This window comes from Puma concolor, chromosome C1 (assembly GCF_028749965.1).
Source record: "Puma concolor isolate L17-30 chromosome C1, mPumCon1.1.hap2, whole genome shotgun sequence".
NCBI lineage: Eukaryota > Metazoa > Chordata > Mammalia > Carnivora > Felidae > Puma > Puma concolor.
This window is the reverse complement of record NC_141674.1, coordinates 41,389,118-41,413,264: the sequence shown is the minus strand read 5'-3', so window position 1 is coordinate 41,413,264 and position 24,147 is coordinate 41,389,118. Positions and strand designations below refer to the sequence as shown.

Sequence of the window (24,147 nt, the reverse complement as noted above, 5' to 3'; positions counted from 1 at the left end):
CCTGGCTGAAGTCGGACGCTTAACCAACTGCGCCACCCAGGCGCCCCTCCCCCATGGTCTTCTGTTAAGTTTCTCAGGATCCACATAAGAGTGAAAACATATGGCATCTGTCTTTGTCTCTATGACTTATTTCACTTAGCATAACACTCTCCAGTTCCATCCACGTTGCTACAAAAGGCCATATTTCATTCTTTCTCATTGCCACGTAGTACTCCATTGTGTATATAAATCACAATTTCTTTATCCATTCATCAGTTGATGGACTATGCATATGCAGTTTTATCATGTGTGGATTCATGTAACTAACAGTAAGTAATTAAGATAAAGAACTGTTCCATCACAAAGGTTTTTATGTTACTCCTTTATGTTTATACCCATTCCCCTCTTCATTTTATTAATTTATTCACTGGTTATTCTTTATTGTGTGAACTTGTGATTAATGGAAAAAAGATAAAAATTATGTTTTAGAGGTCCTTTCTCTGTTTTTACTTTTTTTCCCCACATTGTACTATAACCATTTATAATAAGCCTAACACTATTTAAAGTTTCAGTTCATTTTGTGTATTATAGAATCAGTCTCTCAAAAGTCCTATGATGTAGCATCTACCTCCCATATAACCCCCCAGAGATGAAACTAAAAATTCCATATGAAGCAATTCTTGATATTTATTTACTAACCTATGGTTTTCCCTAGTAATCAGGTCCTCCTCCTCCTCCTCCTCCTCCTCCTCCTCCTTCTCCTTCTTCCTTCTTCCTTCTTCCTTCTTCTTTTACTACCTGGTATACTTTGGTGTTAGATTATCTATATGTTAACTTTTGAAAAATTATTTTGAGGAAGAAATAACCAAAAACATCAGTAGCTTACAATGGCAAAATTTAATTATTGCTCATGTTATAGGTTCTCCTAGTAATCATCTATGGTTCTACACTACGATTCTTTTTCATTTTAGGATCCAGAGTGAAAGAGCACCCCCTATTTGTGATGTATGGTTCTCTTGGTAGAGAGAAAAGAGCAAGAGTTGGTGAAAACACACAATAGTTCTTAAGGCTTCTAACTTGGAACTGGAAGTTTCTCCTATTTCACTGGCCAAAGTAAGTCAAATGGCCAAGCCAGCAGTAGGGCTGTTCTTGCCATAGAGAGGCACTACAAGTCACACGGCAGCAGGCAGGGATGTTAATACTTTTATAAGAGGAGAATAAATGATTGAGAATTATAATGCAACCTGCCTTAGTATAGTATGCTATGCTTTTTTTAATAATTTTTTTCTTACTAAAGTTTACTATACTTTAAATGATTTTTTTCTTAATAAAAATAGATCTTTTTTTTTTTGTTGTTGCATTAGTTAAGGGTGTTGGTTCAAGCCAAAATCATAGTGCTTAAACAAGAGAGTTTATCTTCCTCAAGTAACTGTCCAGGTGGAGTAAATGGTATAGGGCTGATACGGCATCTTCATGATAGTGTCAGGGATCTACGCCCTTTTTCTCTTATCATTCTTTTATTCTCAGCCATGTTTTCCATCTCAGTCTGGACCGCTGTTCCATATTCTGCTACCATATCTTCATTCTGGCCAGCTAGAAGAAGGACTAGGAGGTAGAAAGCATTCTCCTTCCCTGTAGGTACATAACCTGGAGTTGGACACATTATTTACATCCTCATTCCATTGGGAGAATTGGGATTGTAAGAGAGGCTGGGAAATGTAGCTTTAGCTAGGTGTCCATATGGCCAGATAAAGCTTAGGGATGCTGTGAGACTATAGATGCTGGAGAGGATGTGGAGAAACGGGAACCCTCTTGCACTGTTGGTGGGAATGCAAATTGGTGTAGCCACTCTGGAAAACAGTGTGGAGGTTCCTCAAAAAATTAAAAATAGACCTACCCTATGACCCTGCAATAGCACTGCTAGGAATTTACCCAAGGCATACAGGAGTACTGATGCATAGGGGCACTTGTACCCCAATGTTTATAGCAACACTCTCAACAATAGCCAAATTATGGAAAGAGCCTAAATGTCCATCAACTGATGAATGGATAAAGAAATTGTGGTTTATATACACAATGGAGTACTGCGTGGCAATGAGAAAGAATGAAATATGGCCCTTTGTAGCAACATGGATGGAACTGGAGAGTGTTATGCTAAGTGAAATAAGCCATACAGAGAAAGACAGATACCATATGTGTTCACTCTTATGTGGATCCTGAGAAACTTAACAGAAACCCATGGGGGAGGGGAAGGAGAAGAAAAAAAAAAGAGGTTAGAGTGGGAGAGAGCCAAAGCATAAGAGACTCTTAAAAACTGAGAACAAACTGAGGGTTGATGGGGGGGTGGGAGGGAGGGAGGGTGGGTGATGGGTATTGAAGAGGGCACCTTTTGGGATGAGCACTGGGTGTTGTATGGAAACCAATTTGATAATAAATTTCATATATTGAAAAAAAAAAACTTAGGGATGCTGTTGCTAAAAAAAGAAGAAAGGATATTAGGAAACAAGTAATCATCTCTTTTTATTTCAATTAATTTAATTCATATAAGACCGATGAAAAATAGACATTATTAGCACTTTATAGATAAGGAGACAGGCTTTTTAAAAAGGTGAAGTAAATTGTTCAAGATCATCTAAAAAGTAATGGAATGCACTTTGAATCTAGGCCTATCTGATACCAAAACTTGAGTATTTTTTTTACAAAACTGTATTTACTTTCTAACATCTATTATAAGCACTTAACATTTTTTCAGAGTAGTAATAAATAGCTACTGACTCTTGAGAAGGAATTCTTTCATTTATGAATATTTTACTTTGTGGCAACTGATAAGAGTTTATTATATAGCTAATTAATAAATAATTGCTTTTAAATAATGTTAGAATTTTAAAAGATCAGATTTTTGTCTTGACAACTGTAGTTTAAAAGTTTTCCTTTAGAAATTAATTTAGATGCTAAAAATTCATACCCAAATAGGCTCCATGCTCAGCACAGAGCTTGATGTGGGGTTCAGTCCCATGACCCTGGGATCATGACCTCAGCCGAAATCAAGAGTCAGATGCTCAAACCACCTGAGCCACCCAGGCACCCCCCATATGCAATTTTGAATACTGATTTCAGAATTTTGGAGTTTTATGTTTTTCCTCATATTGAAAATGGCTTTTTTGTTTTACTTATAAAAGTAGGATGTGCTTATTATAAAAAATGTTTTCAGAGAATACACAGTAGTACAAAGATGAATGTAAAAATAATTTATGATCCCATTTTTCAGAGATACTCACTATTACCATTTTTTTAATTTTTTAATTTATTTTTTAATGTTTATTTATTTTTGAGACAGAGACAGAGCATGAACGGGGGAGGGTCAGAGAGGGAGGGAGACACAGAATTTGAAGCAGGCTCCAGGGTCTGAGCTGTCAGCACAGAGCCCGACGCGGGGCTCGCACTCATGGACCGTGAGAACATTGGCCTGAGCTGAAGTCGGACACTGAGCCACCCAGGCGTCCCATCACTATTACCATTTTAGCTCTGCCTTTCAAATTTTTTTCTGTCTGCATTCATTGTGTGTGTTGTGTATGTGTGAATTCTTTTTGATCTAAGATGATCATATTTCAACAAAAAAAATTTTTTTTTTTTACTGAGACATAACAAAAATGCTCATTGGTCTTCTTGCTTGATGAGTGAATTGGCAATTTGGATGGCTTTTTCCATTCTCATTTAGCTGTATCGTATTAGTATACTAATCAGCACAGGGTGTACTTTACAACACTTTAGTGAGCTAATGCCTTCTCAGAAAGTGTTTATGTAGTAACCAATGTGATGTCTGTAACATGATGATTAATAAGGTATAGTTTGGAGCTCAGAATTTCTGTATATGAGATTTTTTTTTCTGGGTACTAAAAATTCAACTGAACTATCTTTAAAAATTAACTCTTCATTATTGATGGAATGTATTTCATTTGCTTCCTCTGGAAAAGTGTTTTTACTCTTGTCTTTTTACTTTTTACTCTTGTAAGTAGGGTGAGTATACAATTTTTCATTCAACCTGGACATTTTTGAGAATGAAAGGGACATTTATAAATATTTAGAATTCTGTAAGTTTTTTGAAATACTTAATTTTTTTTTGGCCATCAAAATGATTTCATTACATTGGTAGATTAGTAAAGGAGTTCTAGTCAGAGACAATTTTCAAAAACAAAATGTACTAAAGTACATTTGTTCTTTGTTATAACAAAATTAAGGTTTTACATTGTCAATATTAAAAAACACAAATAGAATTTTTTTTGGTATTTTTTTAATCATTTCTTAGCCATAAGTGTCTCTAATATTGTGTCACTAATACTTTCTGAAGAATGTAATTATTTTCCAGTGCAGTTTAACTAGTTTAAATTTATTCATAAAATTGTCTGCTGTAGTTAATCTTCACAGTTTATTCTCTGTAACCAGTAATATTAATTGCTAATGTACTCTATTTGTTGTGATGTACCTGGTTAGTTCAGGGAAAAAAATTGCTAAATGAAGTATATTCTTAATTCTCATTTTTTTCTTATTGAAAATTATGAATTTGTTAGCCCCAATATTTTTACAGGAGGTGTTACAGGCCTCTATTAAGGTACTCTCTTTGACAAATATTTTTATAAGACAAATCTTGTCATAGAAGTTGTCCCTCTTTATGATTATTTTATGTTTCACTAAATTTAGTGCAAAATTGTAGGCTTTCTATAATTTCATTTTATTCCAGTACAGACTATAAATGTATCCAGTTAAAAATAGCAGGAATCTTTTGATGGAACTCCTGTAATTCAATACAAAGTATAATTATAGAATTTCAGAATTAAATCTTACATACTCTTTGAACCCTCATCATTTAATTTGTTTAGTTCTTGCCTTGTTTTTGAGGAGTATGTTTCAGTGTCTTGGCAGATTTGGTTTATAATAATTGATATTTGCTAAAAGCTTCAAAAGCTGAAGTGTTTTTGGAACTTTATTCATTGAACTTCAACTTTTGATTAAAGATTCTCAATTGATTTTGAGCAATGTACAACCAATTTCTAGAGGACTTGTTTTCAAAAAGATTCAGTACTGAAACACTTAGGTTGCATTTATGAAGTCAGTTTTCCAATGATTCCAGTCTTTAAAATCACATGACAGGTTGCAAGGAGAGTATACATAAGTTTTTTTTGTTTTTTTGTGTCTAATACCATTTTTATCCTTAAAATTTTAACCGTGGATATATGAAAACATTTGTAAATTTGGACAGTTGTAGCCAACTCATTAACAGTGATGTCACTAGAGCTCCATAATAAATAGCAGTAGCTTCAAAAATTTTATGCAAATTACCTATCTATCCATTTTTCAGAGAAATGAAAACTGAGTATTTAATTTTGTATTAAACATACAATTTCTTCTTTTTAGTTCATTGTTTCTGAAAGGGCTTCTTGGATAATAAAAAAACAATTGCCAAACAACAAAATAAGTAGTTCTAGAGTTATATACCATACAGTAAATAATAAAATTCAGACTATTGTTGACTCCTTGCATATACTTCATTTGTCCATAGCCTGTACTTTCCCACTGACTTAGCCAGCTGGTGGGTGGCCTGGGGCATGTTGCAGGTCTTTGTACGTGTCAGTGCAGTGACTGGCATACCAAATAGCCATCAGGAGTACCAGTGTCAAATACTACTTCCACTATCCCACAAGGGTGTAAGGAGTTAGCAACCTCTAAGGTTGCTTGTGTCTGAGGATACTTTTCAGTGAGTCTTCTGCATGCTGTTTCTTGAAAAGAAGATGGTAGTGATACTGTATCTGCGAAGAATTGGGAAAAGAAAGATGGAATTATCACTAGTCCTCTTACAGATTTCATCATTTGAAGAAGTGGATAAAGCACTTACCCTCTACTAGTTAGTTGATAGCTTGGCCAGAAGTTAGATGTATACAGTAGAGGTGTACTAAATCCATCTTGGTTTATTTTTTTGTTTGTTTTTATTTTTAAAAAAAATTTTTTTTTCAACGTTTATTTATTTTTGGGACAGAGAGAGACAGAGCATGAACGGGGGAGGGGCAGAGAGAGAGGGAGACACAGAATCGGAAACAGGCTCCAGGCTCTGAGCCATCAGCCCAGAGCCTGATGCGGGGCTCGAACTCACGGACCGCGAGATCGTGACCTGGCTGAAGTCGGACGCTTAACCGACTGCGCCACCCAGGCGCCCCGTTTTTATTTTATTTTTTTAAGTTTATTTATTTTGAAAGAAACAGAGATAGCACGAGTCGGGGAGGGACAGAGAGAGAGGGAGAGAGAATCCCAAGCAGTCTTTGCACTGTGAGCATGGAGCCTGATGCGGGGCTCAAACTCACAAACTGCAAGATCATGACCTGAGCTGAAGTTGGAGGCTTAACTGACTGAGCCACCCAGGTGCCCCTCATCTTGTTTTATTTTAATACTGCCACTAATAATAATAGTTCATTTAAGAAAATGCAAAATCTGAGACAAATGGTAAACTGGATGGGATGCTGGGACAACAGATTGTAAATCAAGACTGTCCTGAGCAAACCAGGACATATGGAAAGGAGCATGATACTGTGAAAGAGCATGGAGCTTTGAGTGAGATAGACCTGTGTTTAAGTCTGGGCTCTGCCGTTTAAAACCTTGGACAAGTTGGGGCGCCTGGATTGCTCAGTTGGTTAAGCGTCCAACTCTCTCTCTCTCTCTTTTTTTAATGTTTATTTTTGAGAGAGAGAGACAGAGCACGAGCAGGGGAGGGGCACAGAGAGAGGGAGACACAGAATCTGAATTAGGCTCCAGGCTCCAAGCTGTCAGCACAGAGCCCTACACAGGGCTCGAACTCATGAGCTGTGAGATCATGACCTAAGCCGAAGTGGACGCTTAACAAACTAAGCCACCCAGGCACCCCAGTATCCCACTCTTCATCTCAGCTCAGGTCTTGATCTCAGCGTGGTGAGTTCAAGCCCCACCTTGGACTCCACATTGGGCATGTGAGGCCTACTTAAAAAAAGTAAATAAAAGCTTGGACAAATAATCTTTCTGAGACTAGGTATATTAGGGTTCTCCAGAGGAACAGGACCAACAGGATAGACACACACACATTCACATACATTGAATGATTGACTAATTTTATGGAATTGGCTTATGCAGTTGTGGATGCTGGCAAGTCCTAAATCTGTAGGGCAGGCCAGCAGGGGAGAGTTGATGTTGCTGCTGAATCTAATGGCTTTCTGGAGACAATACCTTCTTCTTCAGGAGGCTTCGGTCTTTTTTCTTAAGACCTTCAACTGATTGGATGAGGCCCACCCACATTACTGTACTCAAAGTGTACTGATATAAATATTAATCACATTAAAAAATACCTTTACAGTAACATCTAGAAGAATGTTTGACCAAACAACTGGGCTAGCCTAGCCAAATTGACACATACAATTAACCTTCATACTAGGTTTCCTCACGTGAAAACTTGAATGATACTATGTGGCTCACACTAGATTTCCTTATTTGCAAACTGGAATGATACTATGTGGCTCACAAGGATTATTAGCATAATGTGTTCTCAAAGTAGGCATTCAGTGAATGTTGATTTCTTAATCCAATTTTCATCCTATTAAGGCTATAGCCCCAACCTTGATGCTTGAAGATTTTTTTGTGTGTTTATTTTCGTATTTCTAGCTAGACTTCTCTTGCCCCCTCATCTACTTAATAAGTCCTGAAAATTTATCTTACAAATGTTTATTCAGACCATATTCTTCTTTTCTGCCATTTCTAGTGTTCAGGTCCTCTGCTGGGCCCATTAAAATTATTTCCTAAGTAGCCTTCTACTTTCCATCCTATTTTCCCCTCTTCACAAATTATCACCTGGACCTAATACTATGTTAATAACTCTTGAATCTGTTCCCTTTTCCCATTCTCATTTTCTTTACTTTTACCATGGCATATGAATCCTTTCTTAAGTTATCTTCTACAAAATTTCAAAATCTTACTTCCAATTCCTGTCACCATTCACAACTCCTTACTGTTCTTTTCAAATGTAACTGAGCTTTCTGTTGATTGTATGCCCTTACCTCTGTGTAGAATCACCTTCTCACCTTCCCCCCCATTCTTCAAATTCCTGCACTGATGTCACTTCCATGAAGCCTTCTTGGATACCCTTCCTGGTTCCAAAACACTCTTACCCAATCATGTACAGGTGAACTTGAGCCTTCAGACACTGATACTCCTAAGCTGCCTTTGAAATGTGAATAGGAAATCTGTTCATCAGCAGACCAGGGAACCCTTTGAACTGTGGTATGAATTGAACAGCACTCCTTGCCTACAAGCATTTCAGGTCTGATGATGTAAACATCATCTTTTTGTATATCTGTTTCTGTATTCATTTGATTGTTTTATTGAAGTGGTACTTGAGTTGTATTCATAGGGACTTTGGACACTTGAGTGGAGGGCGAATGCCAAAGGTTTGAGCCTTTCAACTGTCTTTAACCAAAGTATTTCACCCCTAATTTGTTATATTTTGGGTTTCTGGGTAAAATTTTGCATGAGAAAAAGGAGTTTTTATGTCAAAAATAATTTTAAAATTGTTTTATTTTTTTGTCTGCTTGATTCCTTTTTTTTTTTTTCTTTTTGAAGTTTGTTTTGGGAGGGGGTAGAGAGAGAGAGAGAGAGAGAGAGAGAGATTCCCAGGCAGGCTTCTCACTGTAAGCATAGAGCCCACAAACTGTGAGATCATGGCCAGAGCCAAACTCAGATGCTTAACTGACTGAACCACCCAGGCACCTTTCTACTTGACTCTACTTGATTCTTAGTAATCTATAGGGCTGCCTTTATTCATTTTCCCTCCCCCACAAGAGAAACTAAAATAAACTTTTTGAAATGAAGGATATTTTAATCTTATTCATTTTATGTCTCAAATATCTGTTAAATGAATGCAAATATAATAGTATAAATTATTGAATAACATTTATTTATTTATTTATTTATTTATTTATTTATTTATTTATTTATTTATTTATTTATTTTAGTTATCAAGTGGGAATCCTGTGTATGAAAAGTACTACAGACAGGTAAGATTTCTGTTTCTTTGTTTTTCTAGATTGAACATAAAAGGTAAGTTCAGTTATTGATTGTATATTTGCAGATTACCAGCCAGTAGAACACATTTGACATGTCTTGTTTTCAATTTCTTGTGCTTTAGCCTTCTGCTTTGAGTGCTTAATGATTTTGAGAAGCTATCAGAAAAATGAACAAAAGAGATAATTAACTTACCTATCTCAAATATCATTCTATCCATATAACATATAACGTTAGCTATATATTATAAAGTACATAAAACATTAGATGTATTCATCCAGATATAAATATACAAATTAATTATAAGCCAAATAGAAATGACTTTTATGTTGTTTTTAAGACTCACTGAACTTTAATTTTCACAAAGTTAAAACTATGACTCTCATACAAATATAAAATGAAAATATGTCAAGGATTTTATTTACCTCAATTACTGGGAGAACCAGTAAGATATAAAAACGAGAATATGAACTGTAGAGATTTATATTCTCCACAATACAAAATTCATTTATTGTTATGGAAAGGAATCATTGCATTGCTATCGGTTTTCTATAATTTAACCTCTATTCCTGCATAGTGTAAAAGAGGCTAGTAAATAGAAAGTAAATCAGGGGTACATACACTGGATAATCTCTTGAGGGTATAGACAATCTCATTTGCCCATATCCAATATTAGATCACTTTTCCTAACAATCTCCTTACCTGATTATGATCAGAAAAGGCTACAATTTGACCTATTTACATAATTACAACAAGTTGATTAACCTTTATAAGTCTCCTTGGGTGTGACTTGCAAATATGCAGCCATACATTCACTATTGAACATCTTCTGAGCCTGGAGAATTAATTTCTGCTTGAAATTTTGGATTGTAGTTTTTAAAGCCTTTGCTATTTCTCCTCTATCTTGAGACTAGGATCCAAACCCTAGAAATTCTTTCCCTCATATTTCATCTATAGTAAATATGAATTTGAATGAATTTATCTCATCTTTTTTTTTTTTTAAGTTTATTTATTTATTTTGAGAGAGAGAGAGCAAGTAGGGGAGGGACAGACAGAGCAGGAGAAAGAGAATCCCAACCAGACTCCACGCTATCAGAGTGGAGCCCGATGCGAGGCTCAAACTCACAAACTGTGAGATCATGACTTGAGCCGAAACCAAGAGTCAGATGCTTAACTGACTGAGCCACCCAGGCACCCCTGAATTTATCTCATCTTAAGGTTTCCCCTATCTGCTAAGGCTCCTAGCCTGCTAAGTGACCTTGCTTTACCTCTGAGACTGGGGCCTTATAAACCAGGTTGCAGGCCAGTTTTCTTGGGAGGGCTTTCTAGACTTTGGCTCTACATAAAGTCTGTCCTTATTCCATGATAGTGGCTTATTCTTTCTGAATAAAAGAGAATTATTCTCAAATAGGCCTTATTTTGTGCAATTGATTTACTGATTGATTTCCACATATCATTAGAAAATAGAATATTAAAAATAATACCAAGTTTCCCAAATTAATAACCATAATTAAATATTTGTCAACAGTTTATTTAGTCATGTGTAATTAATTCTTCTTTCCCTGCATCTTGGGTCAGGAGTCTGTTTTCATGAAACATATCTACTTCTGGACTGCATAGTCCTGCAAAATTGTGACTTAGTCCATCCAGCAGTACATTCTGAGAATTAGTCTAAATGATGTCAGCTCAGAAGTCTTTATCCCAAAGTCTATATGAGGCCCTGAGACTGTCTTTGTCATTGGTGAAGACACAGATTCTAGCCTGTAGCTTATGGCAGAGCCTTTGGGTAAGCATCAGAGTACAACATAAACTTCTGTAGATGACAGAGACTAAATGGCTGTGTTTAATTTATTATAGTAACCAAATGAATGGAAGATAGTAAAATTGGAATATGATACATAAATATTTCATAAGAGTTTGGTCAGTGTTTCCTCTGACAGCCTCTCTGTTTAGGCCATGCTGGGGATAGATGTTTCCTTCCACCACCCCCAACCCTGGTTAGGGAGTAGGCAAAGAAGAAGGAGTTCTGGAGAATTTTAGAGGCAGGTTTCTCAACCCTTTTTATACTGCCTTGTTAACCCAAATTTGGATTGGGCAATTCTTTCTTTTTTGCTGAGTGCCTTGTTTATCCCGTGTTCCAGCACTTGAAAGAAAGGATTTCTTTTTTGCCTTTTGCTAGGATTGGCCTGTCTGGAATGTTTTGTATGTGTTTACAACAAACTTAATCTTTTAACTAAACTGGAAAAACAGCTCACAAATATCCTTGTATCATGTTACCTTTCCCATGACTTTTTAAACATTTACTTTTTGTTTTTACAAACAGAATTTTACTTTAGGAAATCTTAACAGAAATGAGAGTCATTTTTTTGAACATTTTTCTGTTCTTGACGTTATTCTGTTTAAAAGGAAAGTCCCCATCAATTAAAATGACGTGGTTTCCTTAATGTGCTTTAGGAACTTAATAATTTTTAAAATATTTCTTTAAGTTTGTTATGGAATCACTGCTGGTCTTAGAGCTGATACTACTTTGATTTTTTTTAAGTGTTGCAGTTTCTAAGAGTAAGTATGAAAGCAGAAGTTAGTGATTTAAAGATGTTTGAAAAAATAGATAACATATACACCTATTCCCATTTGTCAAAAGACCTCTCGAGGAAATGCTGCCCTTTCCTCCCTATTTATTAGAATTTAAATGGTAACTATAGAAGACTTGGAGTCAGAAGTTATATGTTAATGTTATGACTCCACTAATTTTGCTGTGCTTCCTCTGAGCTTCAGTTTTCTCATTTGTATAACAGGAGCAATAAAAACCTTTCTGTAAATTGCCAGTGCTATCGAGATGTGTCGATTCTACTCATGTGGCTCTCCATGTATTTCTTGGCTTTTGTTAGTCAAAGGATTCCTGTTCCCTTTTTGAAAAAACCAGCTCCCAAGTCCCAGGGACAAAGGCAGGTAAATAATGATAATTTTGTCTTTGTGGTTGTCATCAGCTTATGGTTTGTATCTTTTCAGGTCGATACAGGCAATACTGGAAGGGTATTGGCTTCTGATGCTGCTGTTTTCCTGAAAAGATCAGGGCTTCCAGATTTGATACTTGGAAAGGTAGTATTTGTTCATTTTAACTAAATTATAATGACTGTTTATTTAGTAGTATAAATAAATTGGATGCAAATTTAGATACCATTGAGAAACTTAGAAGTTAGAATTGAATCATTGAAGCAGTTACAGTAATGCAATGCAGGGAATTTGTGGTGCAGTGATTTACCCTTTTGAAAAGTAAGGTGTTTTTCGATATTTAGAAAACCAATTACTTTTTAGTAGGATGAAATGAGGAAGTAATAGTACATTTGGGTATTGTGGGGAGAAACAGTACAGACTGGGAACCTTGCCACCCACTCAGAGAGTTGGCTCTATCCCTACTTCCTCTATTATAACTCTCTCTAACTGTGTTTAATATGTGGTAAATAGAGTTGGTGATGAGAGGCTTAGAAAAGAGCACAAAGAGATGGAAAGTCCTCTCCTGGCTAGATCTCCTGGTGAATCCTTATACATGATATTGTTAAGTATTCAAAGCCCTAAAAAATAACTATTTTTAATAATTTAATTATTCACAAATAAACATGAACTATTTCAACTTGCCCATAAGGAAGAATATCGTCTTAATATGTATCTAAAATAAAGGTAGTATGTTCTAGTAGAAGGAGCATCAGATTTGGAGTTAGAACCTGGGTTAATGAAAAAGTCATTGGATTTGGAGGTTAGAACCTGGATTTCAGTTCTTTCCCTGATCCCTTGAATGTTCTTCAGTAAGTATCTCACTGGGCCTTCGTATCTTTGTGTAGAGTTGAGCTAAATGACCTTTAAGGTTTCTTTCCACTTTTATTTCTGTGATTCTTAAATCTGATGACCAAAGAGCATAAAGTTGTAAATTTATCTTTAAGATGATTTTTGTTTAAAATAGATTGATTTTTTTTTTTTTCTGAATTTCAGATTTGGGATTTAGCTGACACAAATGGCAAAGGAATTCTGAACAAACAAGTAAGATTCAGAGATTCATATGAAAAAATTTTTGAGTGCTTCAAAATAAAAATTAAACAGGATTTTTTTCTAATTTTAAACTAGGATTTTTTTTTTTTTAAACCAACATTAGGGTTTTACAAGGGCAAGTGTTATAACAATGAAAATATTTCCAATTCAGTAGACATTAAAGTAACTAATTCCCAAACGTTAGTGTTAATTTGGTGACATTCTTCTTCTGGAATGTCTTAGTCTGTTTGGACTTCTTTAACATGATACCACAGACTGGATGGCTTATAAACAGCAGAAATTTGCTGCTCAGAGTTCTGGAGGCTGGAAGTACAAGATCAGGCTGCCACCATGGTTGGGTAAGGTCTGTCTTCCTGGTTGCAGACTTGTTGTATCCTTATGTGACAGAAGAGGCTAGGGATCTCTCTGGACCCTCTTTTATATAGCACTAATCCCATTCATGAGGGCCCCACCCTGATGCCTTAAGCACTTCTCAAAGGCCCTACTTCCTAATACCATTATCTTTGGAGGTTAGGATTTCAAAATATTTAATTTCTTACTTGTAAAGTGTATACTTACTTGTGACTATTCTGGTCTAGGTCTTACTTCTGGCATGTAACCCAAAAGGTGGTTTACAGGCCTTAAGTAAACCCTAGACAAGAAATACATGAAATTAATGGGTATTGGACACCATCAGTGTATTTTGAAATTTAGCTTGTTGTGAATGGATTTCAGAGTTCTACAGGATTGAATTCAAAGCTTGCTGCATGCTGAAACATTGGCTGAGCACTGTTACTCAAAGTTAATTACCTCTATGGGATAGTTGAAGCAGCATCAAACTCAGAAAAGAGGTGAGGAATTTAGATGAGAGGGTCAGAATATCCAGTCTCTTCATTAAGATTCCAGAACTAGATTGTAGTCTCCAATGGAGCCCCTGGGCAGAAGGGCCAGTTGGTACATTGGAGACATAGGAAAACTAACTTTATATAGGGGCACCTGGGGTGATGTATACTCAGTAGGCAAATATTTGCTGAGTACCTGTTTTGAGCCAGGCTTTGGAAATACAGAGGTGAACATGACCTATCTGGTCCCTGTCTTCATGAGTTTAATAAATTGTTCACTGATATTCCTGGACTTTGAAATTTGAGTATGAGTTGAATTTGTTATATCTAGTTGGCTGGATTTGTGGGTCTTCAGTTAAACTTTGATATTTGCATTGGAGAAATTGATTTAAAAAAAAATTTCTTTTTTTTTAAATTTAGTTTTTGAAAGACAGAGACAGAGTGTGAGTGGGGGAGGGGCAGAGAGAGAGGGAGACAGAATCCGAAGGAGGCTCCAGGCTTCAGGCGGTCAGCCCAGAGCCTGATGCAGGGCTTGAACTCACAAACTGTGAGATCACGACCTGAGCTGAAGTTGGTTGCTTAACCGAGCCACCCAGGCACCCCAAAATAGATTTTCGAATTAACATGAAAAAAAGGAAAGAAACCAATATTTATTGAGTTTCTGTGTGCTCAAAATGACAGTAGGTGCTTTCTTCCTATAGTATGGCTTTTATTTTGTTCCTTATAAGACATTGCAAGATAGGTATTAGTCCCTCCTTTTACAGAAAAATTTTATTTAACTTGCCCATGGCCTCACAACTTGGAGTATCAGAACTAGAATTTAATGCAGGACTAGTTCACTTCAGAGCCCATCCATACTATGGGATGGACCTGATTACCTAAGAGTAATTGAATCTCTCATAGAATGAGAAGGAAAGAGAATTGATACTAGAGTACTTAGAATACCAGCATTTAAAAGTTGGAGGAGGCATTGACTCTAAGAGAAGAGGCTTGAAAGGTCAGGGGAAAACTTAGGAGAGCTTTATGAAGCTGTGTTGATGGAGGGAAATTTCTGGGAGTTATTCTTACTGTCCAGACTGCCAAAAGGAGAAGCAGGATGAGGTGGGGGGTTTTGTGTTTTGTTTTGTTTTGAGGCTATTGTATTTGGTACCTAGGTTATTTGTGACATAGGCAGTAGTTTCTCTAGCTAATGGTGGGAGTTGAAGTCAGATTGCATAAAAGCTTATGGAGTGAATGCAAAAGGAAGGGGAGATCTTTTCAAGAAATTTGTGAGTAAAGGCAAGGTATTATATAAAGCAGACAACTTGCAAGTTTCTAACAATAAGTTAGGAATTAAGTAAGAAATGTATAGGTGAGAATAGGAGGTTTGAGAGAAGTGGTGAAGGGTTGATGTACAGCATCTGTACAAAGTTGCAAGTAATTATAACTGGAGTAAAGGCTTTTGTTATGTCTAGTCCCAGATCTGACGTTAACTCAGAACAGCTGAAAACCAGTTTACTTATTAAATTTTGGACTGAGCATCTCTGCATTTACTTATTAAATTTTGGACTGAGGCTTCAAATGCCAAAAATCCAAGGGCTGTTGGGAGATATTTATAAATATTTTGAAGTCAAGCAGTTAATATAATTGTTTTAGTTGCTGCATGGTAGTGCTGTATTCTCTGTAGCTTTCCTGGAATAGCAGTGGTTGAGTCACTTGAACAATTGGTCTAGTTTCACAATTTATCATCTTAAATCCAGAGGTGACTTTTGATAACATACAATTGTTATTTTCTTCTAGGCTTTTTTTCAGACTGTTTTTTTTTCTGACTTAAATGATAAAAATTGTTTTTAACATCATTAAATATTCTTTGAAGCATGTTTATTAATTTTGTATAATTTCAGCTCTGTATATCACGGTTTACTTAAGTATTTTCCCATTTATATGAACACTTTTTGCTATTTATTGTGTCAGGAACATCTTTGTACAAAGATCTCTTCTTAATTTTAAAGCAAGTGGTTTCAGGCAAACGTGCTATTATATTTGTCATTACATAACACTCTTGGAGTAATTGTGAATTGTTTTATATTTTCAGATTGTAAGTGTGTAGATAGATGGATGGGTAAATAATGCATTTAACTTCATACTTTTCTTTCTCAGGAATTCTTTGTTGCTTTGCGTCTTGTGGCATGTGCCCAGAATGGATTGGAGGTTTCACTGAGTAGCTTGAACCTGGCTGTTCCTCCACCAAGATTTGTAAGAAATGATTTTAAATCTAAATTGTATTTAATTAAAAAAAGATGTCACATGACTTAAAAATTAAAATTGCTATATCAAAAAAAATTCCCCCAGCCCCTATCGCTCAGCTACTTGATTTTCTTTCTTAATGGCTTGGGCTGTTATTAGATTCTTGTATTTCCTTCCAGAGTTATTATATGTATATATAAGAAAATATAAATACTCACTTCTTCATTTTACATTGATTGTAGCTCACAATTAATAAACATGATTCTATACCTTTTTAAATAATATATTTTAGGGATCTTTACATAAAAGGATCTTCATTGTTTTTTAGAGCTGTATAGTATTTCCTTGCTTCTATTTACCATAATTAACATGCAGTGTAACATTAGTTTCAGGTGTACAATATAGTGATTCAACACTTCTATACAACACCTGGTGCTCATCACAGCTCATTATTAGTCCCCATCACCTATTTAACCCATTCCCCACACACTTCCCCTCTACCATGATTTAACTTCCTATTGATAGGCTTTTAGCTTGTTTCTAATCTTTTATTATTAAAAAAATGCTGCAATGAATAGTAACCTTGGATATATGTAATTTTACTTGTGCAGAAATATATATGTGCATATTCTTGGAAGTGTTTCAGAAGTTCTTGCGTTTGTGCAATTTTCACATATAATATAAACTTGTCTTCCATAGTGGTTGTACTTGTTCACACTCATACCATCAATTGGTTGAGAGGTGACAAATGGAATGTTAAGTGTTGTTTTATGGAGTGAGTTTGAGTAGTTTTCCTCATGCTTCTGAGCCATTTACATTACTTTTATGAGAAATATCTGTTTAAATCTTTTGCCTATTTTTCTTGGTTTCTTGGTCTTTTTTATTAATTGAATTCTGTAGGATATGTGTGTGTGTGTGTGTGTGTGTGTGTGTGTACACACATATGTTATTTATATATAAATATATAAAATACATATATTTTTTTTCTTTTCCAGTTTGTCATTTGTCTTTTGACATTGTGCTTATTTTTTTCCATAAAGAAGCCATTGTTTTTTATGTAAATGAGTTATTAGGCTTTAATTTTTTTATGGTTTCTTTTTCACATTTATGTTAGTGTTGATATAAAGTGTGAGTATGGATTCAAATTTATGTTTTTTTACGATGGCTTATAGACCTAATACAGTTTATTGAATAACCAATCTTTTCCTTACTGATTTGAAATGCCACCTCATGGGGTGCTTGGGTGGCTTAGTTGGTTAAGTGTCTGGCTCTTGATTTTAGCTCAGGTCATGATCTCACGGTTCAAGGGTTTGAGCCCCACATTGGGTTCTGCACTGGTAGTGTGTGGAGCTTCCTTGGGATTCTTTCTCTCTCCCTCTCTCTCTGCCCCTCCCCCTGCTCATGCTTTCTCTCTCTCAAAATAAAAAAACTTAAAAAAAGGAAATGCAACCTCAGTCATGTGCTAAATTCTCATATGTAGTTTGGTTTCTTTCTGGATTTTTTTGCTCTTACCCATTTACATAACACTCTTACCCATTTATCTATTTATCCATGTACTTATCTCACATTTTAATTCTCATATTTTGTGATTTGTTTTACATCTGATAGGGCTAGTTCTCCCCACCCTACCCCCTTTTTCAGAAGTTTCATGGCTCTTACTTGTTTTTAAATTTAATATTTTAAAAAGTATTTGGTCTGAGTATTATGAATCTAACTTCAGTTTTGAGAATTTCTGCACTTACAAGTTTAGGCATGGAATCAGGGGGTTAATTTAAGGATTTGTTGTCTATGTTATTATAAAAATGTTTCAAATGTATCCATCTGTCTCTACAAGCAGATAAATATAACAACTTGGGTGTGCTGTTCATAGGTTCATGTACTTGTAACTTAAGAAATCTTAAGTTGGGTTCTTGTCCCGGTCTGCTTTCCTTAAATAGTGTTGGGAAAAAGTCATCAGTTAACAGGGCCACAAATAGTTTTGTTACATTCAGATATTGGTATCTTGATTTCAGTTGTAATAGGATTTTTTCTAGAACACTTAAATGATTTAGTTAATGTTCTAACATTTATGTAGCTAATTCAGATAACTCAGTTTTTGTTTCATTTGTGCTTAGAAGAAGGTCTAATAGAGTCAATGTAAAATAGTGAAAATAGTGTTCTGTGTGCATTGAGTTCCAAATTTTGTATGAATGTCTTTAAATCCAAAGACCACTTTTTCTTCATTGTTTGTTTTTTAATAGTTTTTTTAAAAAAAAATCTTTAAAATGTTTATTTATTTTTGAGAAAGAGAGAGAGGGGGAGACACAGAGCATGAGTGGGGAAGGGGCAGAGAGAGAGGGAGACACAGAATCTGAAGCAGGCTCCAGGCTCTGAGTTGTCAGCACAGAGCCTGATGTGGGGCTCGAACCCATGAACTGTGAGATTGTGACCTGAGCCGAAGTTGGGAGCTCAGTTGACTGAGCCATCCAGGCACCCCTCTTTGTTGTTTATTGATGTGAGGTTTTCAATCCTTCGTGTGCTGTATTTTTCTTTTTAGCATGATACCGGTAGTCCTTTGCTAGTCAGTGGAACCTCTGTAGCCGAGCTCCCATGGGCTGTAAAAGTAAGTAAACTTTGTAACTACCCTTTCCTTATCACTGCTTTGCTTCCTACCCACATAAGCTTCTTCTACTTCCAAAATACAATGTAGTCTGCATTTGGCTTTCACTATTTACTGTAGGGGAAATACTAGTACTAGAAATCTTTTGAGGGACCTTACTGCTCTGTCAATCATTTTATGACAATTAGTATGGCTTAATCTCATTTCTGTTATGATGTAAACTAAAAATGGTGATGTCATAATCCTGCATTAACTAAAACATTTTAGGAATAGATTGTTTACCCCACTGATATTATTTCCTGTTTGAAAATTCTGGTTAACTAGATGCTCTCTTTATGGCTCTAAAACAATTCTTTATGAAATCGTTTTCTGAAATGGGTATTTTTCATTATAGCTCTTTGGAGACAAGATAGTTATAGCTATCTTATCAGATTTTTTAAATTATAATTTTTAAATAATATTAGAATATAGCACATCACATGGCCCTTAATAAATATGTACAGTTTTGTCAGAAAGCCATTTGGTTTGTATGTCTATGTATGCTTGTGTGTTATTAACTAATTTTAAAAAGTATAGGGATCTGGCTTTGACAGGACAAGTCACAAACAATATTTTTTTTATGTATACAAATAACTTCCCTGGATTTTAGGGAATATCTTGTTAATTGATAAAAGGAAATAACTTTGGGAAAAAAGGGGGAAACTTGATGTTTATTCCTGTGGCGGTTTATTTTGTTTTTAAAATCTGAGTTTGAAATGTGATTAATGCCATTTTGAGAAAGTCATAGAATGTCACTAACTACCTTTTGTGTTCTTATAAAAGTTACTTCTTTGTTATGGGTTTAAATGAGAGGACTAGATGCTCTTCTCAAAGCTCTCCCTGTCACTAAAATCTTTTGATCAAGCCAACAGTAGAAAAGCAAATAGTGTTTCAGCTGCAAAAGGAATGGAAGGGATACTGGACTCTTGAGTAACTTTTAAATTGTTATTTATAATAATATATTTTGATGAAAGTAAAAAGTGTTTTTAAAACAATTTTTAGGAATATGTTGTGTATTCTTTGAGGATTTGATTTTTTTAACTGCACTTAAATCCTTTTCACCAGTATTTAACTTGTGATCTTTTTTATATTATAGTCTGAAGATAAGGCCAAATATGATGCAATTTTTGATAGTTTAAGCCCAGTGAATGGATTTCTTTCTGGTGATAAGGTGAAACCAGTGTTGCTCAACTCTAAGTTACCTGTGGATATCCTTGGAAGAGTAAGATATTATTAAATTCTAAATGTATTTTTATGTATCTTTTGTATCTACCAAGAGCTCATTGTTAAAAATATATAGATCTTATTTTGAAGTTATGTTACTACAGAATTTTTTTGTATTCTGAAGTCATATATAAAATTATTGCCAGTTAATTTTGTACAATAATTTGGTTATTCTCTCTAAACTATGAGTGCTTGAAATCAGTTATATATGTAAGCCCTTTGAATAGGTCCTTTTTCCTTTGTACTATATGCACTGACTTCCCAGTTCCTTGATTTAATTTCTGGAGACCATCAGTATTTTATATCTGTCACCTACTTCATGGCTGTATCATGGGACTTTGTCATAAGGAATAGTTTCATCTCTGATCATTAATTCTACTGTCTCAATAGAACTTTGCATCTTTCTAGATATTTTTCATAAATACTTGCAAGACTAATTCTTTGATTTCACAAGACCTTTAAATCTCAGAGTCCTTTACTGTCTCCATTTTTCGAATTTACTTTTTTCCTTATCCAACTTGATCCATAGTGTCATGTTGGTATCTTAAGCTCCCTTTGCCATGTTTTCTAAACTTTCTCCTGACCTGGTAAAAATCCAGCTTTGTGTTAAGCTCTCTGTGGTTGCAAATGGACTACTGAAAATCTAATAAGGTTGGTGTCATCATAATTTCATGATCACCAACTTCATCTGGGCCTTCCCTACTCTTGTACTGTTTCCATGGTGATTTCTGTCTATGCCTCTTTGTATTTCAGACCTCATCTATTCTCATTAAACCTCTAGCCATTTCTTTAGTCCCTTGCTCAGTCAGGATACATAGGGTCAGATCCTGGCTGCACCATTTATTAGGTGTGTGACCTTGGGCAAATCATAAGAAAACTGTGTACCAGTTTTTTAATTTTTAAAATGAGCATGATTCCCAGTTTATAGGGTTGTAAGGATTAAATGTGAGAATGTATCTATTAAGCCCAGTGCTTGGTACATATTCTGTGATGCTGATGGTGATAATGACTTACCACCACACCACCAGTAGGAGTATTAGTGGATCAGTGTTGTGTATTGTATAGGTTAGGTGCTCAATAAATATTAGTTTAAAAGCCATTTCATACTATTGTTTCTCACTAATCATTTCTCCACTGTGTGGTTGGTGTGAGATTTCTAAACTCTAAATATAATCCTGTTATTTTTTGACTTAAAACTAACCCTCTCAGTAGCTTCCCATCGCATTTAGAATAAAGTCCAGATTCCTTTCAAGCACTTAATGACCAGACACTTGCTCATCTCCACTCCTGTCTCTTACCAGTATACTCTCTCTTCTTGCCCTGAGTACAATTTTGTTGAATGAAGACATCTTCTTTTCAAGGATTTAACAAAGTTTTATACCTGGTCTAAAGGTATGGAACCTACTCTAGATTTAAACCAAATCTACTAGGGCCTTTTAGATTTTATTTTTCTTTTGTAAGCCCTGGACATTAGCTGGTTAATAATTAATAATATTCACTGGGTATTTATTTTAGTTGATCAGAGGTTCTGTAGTGTATGGAAAACAATAATGGTCTTAGTTGGGAATCTTTAAGTTGAAAACTGATTCTGTAACTTAATAATAGTTGTGTGATCCTAGCTAAGTCATATCACTTCATGTCTAAAAAAAGGGTTGATAGAGTTGAAAGAGTTGTTGCATGAATTAACTGAGATGATGTTTGTGAAAAAGCACTGTAGCTGTTTAAAGTGCTTTTGTCCATAATTGTTTTCTTGAGAAGAACAAACTATTTTCTTTCTTTTTTTTTTTGTTAGTTTATTTATTTATTTTGAGAGAGACACAGTGTGAGTGGGGGAGGGGCAGAGAGAGGGAGAGAGAAGATCCCAAGCAGCCTCTGCGCTACCAGCATAGAGCCCAACGCAGGGCTTAAACTCACGAAACTGTGAGATCATGACCTGAACCGAAACCAAGAGTCGGACACTTAACCAACTGAGCCATCCAGGCACCCCCAACATATTTTCTTTAAAGTTTTTTAAGGAATTTTTATTTAAAAAATACTTGTATTAAGAATTATTACTTTGGGCACTTGGGTGGCTCAGTCAGTTAAACATCTGACTCTTGATGTTGGCTCAGGTCATGTCCTCATGGTTCCTGGCAGGGAGCCCTGCATTGGGTTCTGCACTGACAGTGTGGAGCCTGCTTGGGATTCTGTCTCTCCCGCTCTCTCTGCCCCTTCCCTGTGCACATGTGCTCTCTCTCTCTCAAAATAAATGAACATTAAAAAAATTATTCTTGTTACAATCAATTTGTTAATATAGCATACAATAGTGATATAATAAAATGATCAACATAAGTGAAATCTCCAAAATATAGATATTTTAATGTTCAGATAAAACTTTTCCCTGTAATTATGTGTTCGGTGTTTACAGGTAGCACATGAAAGAGCATTAATCTTTGTCAATTCTTTTTAAGGTTTGGGAGTTGAGTGACATTGACCATGATGGAATGCTTGACAGAGATGAGTTTGCAGTTGTAAGTAACCTAATGTTCTTAAAATCTTAATGGTTTTCTCAAGTGAAAATTTCCCTGTTATTTCCCTAAAATTGTTAGTATGAGTATTTTTACTTACAGTTTATAGGTAGTTAATAAATATTTTGAAACAGATGGATAATAGAAAATGTATGTTCTTATCATCTTCATTTTATTTGACTTTAAGGTACATAGGATTATCTGCCTTGGATAATGTACTGTAAAGATGCTGAGTGGTATTAATCTTTTGTATCCCATCTTAACGAGGTATCTTGGTACCTCTCTGCTATGGAATAATTTTACTTCAAATATACCCCCAGATTTTCACATTTATTTTATTAAAGGAAAACATGGATAACACTGTAGTTTCACTTCATTTATAAAGGCAGAGAAAGTTTTGACATCTTATCTGAAGACATGTTATCCTTGGAAATTGGAAGTTGAATCCAAATAAAGTTGTATTCACTTCTTCCTTAAAGGTTAGATCGAACTCTGCTGTGAGCTCATGAATAGTAAATCTCTAACCCCCCCTTTAATCTATTATTTGGAAATTAGTCTGTTCAGATTTTCTCTCCTTATTTTACTAAGAAATTGTCTATTTCTTTGACTTTTCAAACTCATTGTGAAGTTATTCTTTTAATCTCTTCTGGGGTTTGTGCTACTTTGTCATTCCAAATCTTATATATTTTTGCTCCCTCCATCTTTTGTTTAATTGAATTTTATTTAATCAATCTTTTAAACAGAACCATCTTTTAGATTATTTTATCATTTCTATTATGTTTTGACTTTGCCATTCTTTTTAGCTTTTATCTTAATTCCTTCTTCCTAGTAGTTTCTTTTATCATCTTTACTATTAAAAATTTTAAATCATGTATTTTCTCTTGAGTACAGGTTTAACTGGCTTCCATAAATACTGATACAAAGTATTCTCCTTTTTACTACTTTTTAGATAACTTTTAGGGTTTTTTTTTATTATGTTTTTTGTTTTTTAGTTCCCTTTGTATATACTTTTAGCTTGATTTGATTATGCCTAGAGAATGTGCTCTTTAAAATCTCTACTTAAAAAAATGTCTTAAGGTTTTCTTTGTTGCCAAGTTCATGACCCATTTTTACATATGTTCCCTGGATATGTCAACATTTCTGCTCAGAAGATGTTAGACCTCCATAAATTCATTATATCAATTTTATTGATTATGTTTCACTTTCTCTTCAGCATTACTTTTTTTTGTGCTTTAATAAATTTTATTCTATTTATATCTCAAGAACCTATTAAAATAGGCAGAATAATTATTTTTACATTTGAAAAAATATACAGAAATGGAAACTTAAAGTGACTTGAGTTGATGGTAATAGGTTCCTAGTCCTTTTTATTTTAATTTGGGTGATAATTGGGAAGTGGCAGGGAATACTCCCTTGCAATGATGACAGAAGTTATCCCAGCTATATGTTAAGGGTTGAATCAGTGTTTGTGTTATATTTTGGGGAAACAAGGTGGTATATTGAAGAGATTTGGCTGATGATGTATTTTGAAAGACTGTTAAACTATATATTAACTTTTCATAGTTTTTGTGTTAAGAATGTCAACACAAAATCTTTGCATTAGTAAGATGTGTAGAGGGATTTTTTCTCTTATAAA

General features: G+C 34.9%; 1 protein-coding gene across 3 annotated transcripts in view; it reads left to right on the top strand.

The window, feature by feature from the left end:
- Positions 1-24,147, top strand: part of EPS15 (epidermal growth factor receptor pathway substrate 15) — a 145,570-nt gene that overhangs the window by 25,788 nt on the left and 95,635 nt on the right. For all 3 annotated transcript variants that reach the window (XM_025934971.2, XM_025934969.2, XM_086716938.1), the window contains exons 2-8: positions 9,003-9,044; positions 12,061-12,150; positions 13,039-13,086; positions 16,056-16,151; positions 18,679-18,744; positions 19,877-20,002; positions 22,455-22,514. In XM_025934971.2, the coding sequence (XP_025790756.2) occupies positions 9,003-9,044; positions 12,061-12,150; positions 13,039-13,086; positions 16,056-16,151; positions 18,679-18,744; positions 19,877-20,002; positions 22,455-22,514 (528 nt within the window). The remainder of the gene's footprint in view (positions 1-9,002; positions 9,045-12,060; positions 12,151-13,038; positions 13,087-16,055; positions 16,152-18,678; positions 18,745-19,876; positions 20,003-22,454; positions 22,515-24,147) is intronic.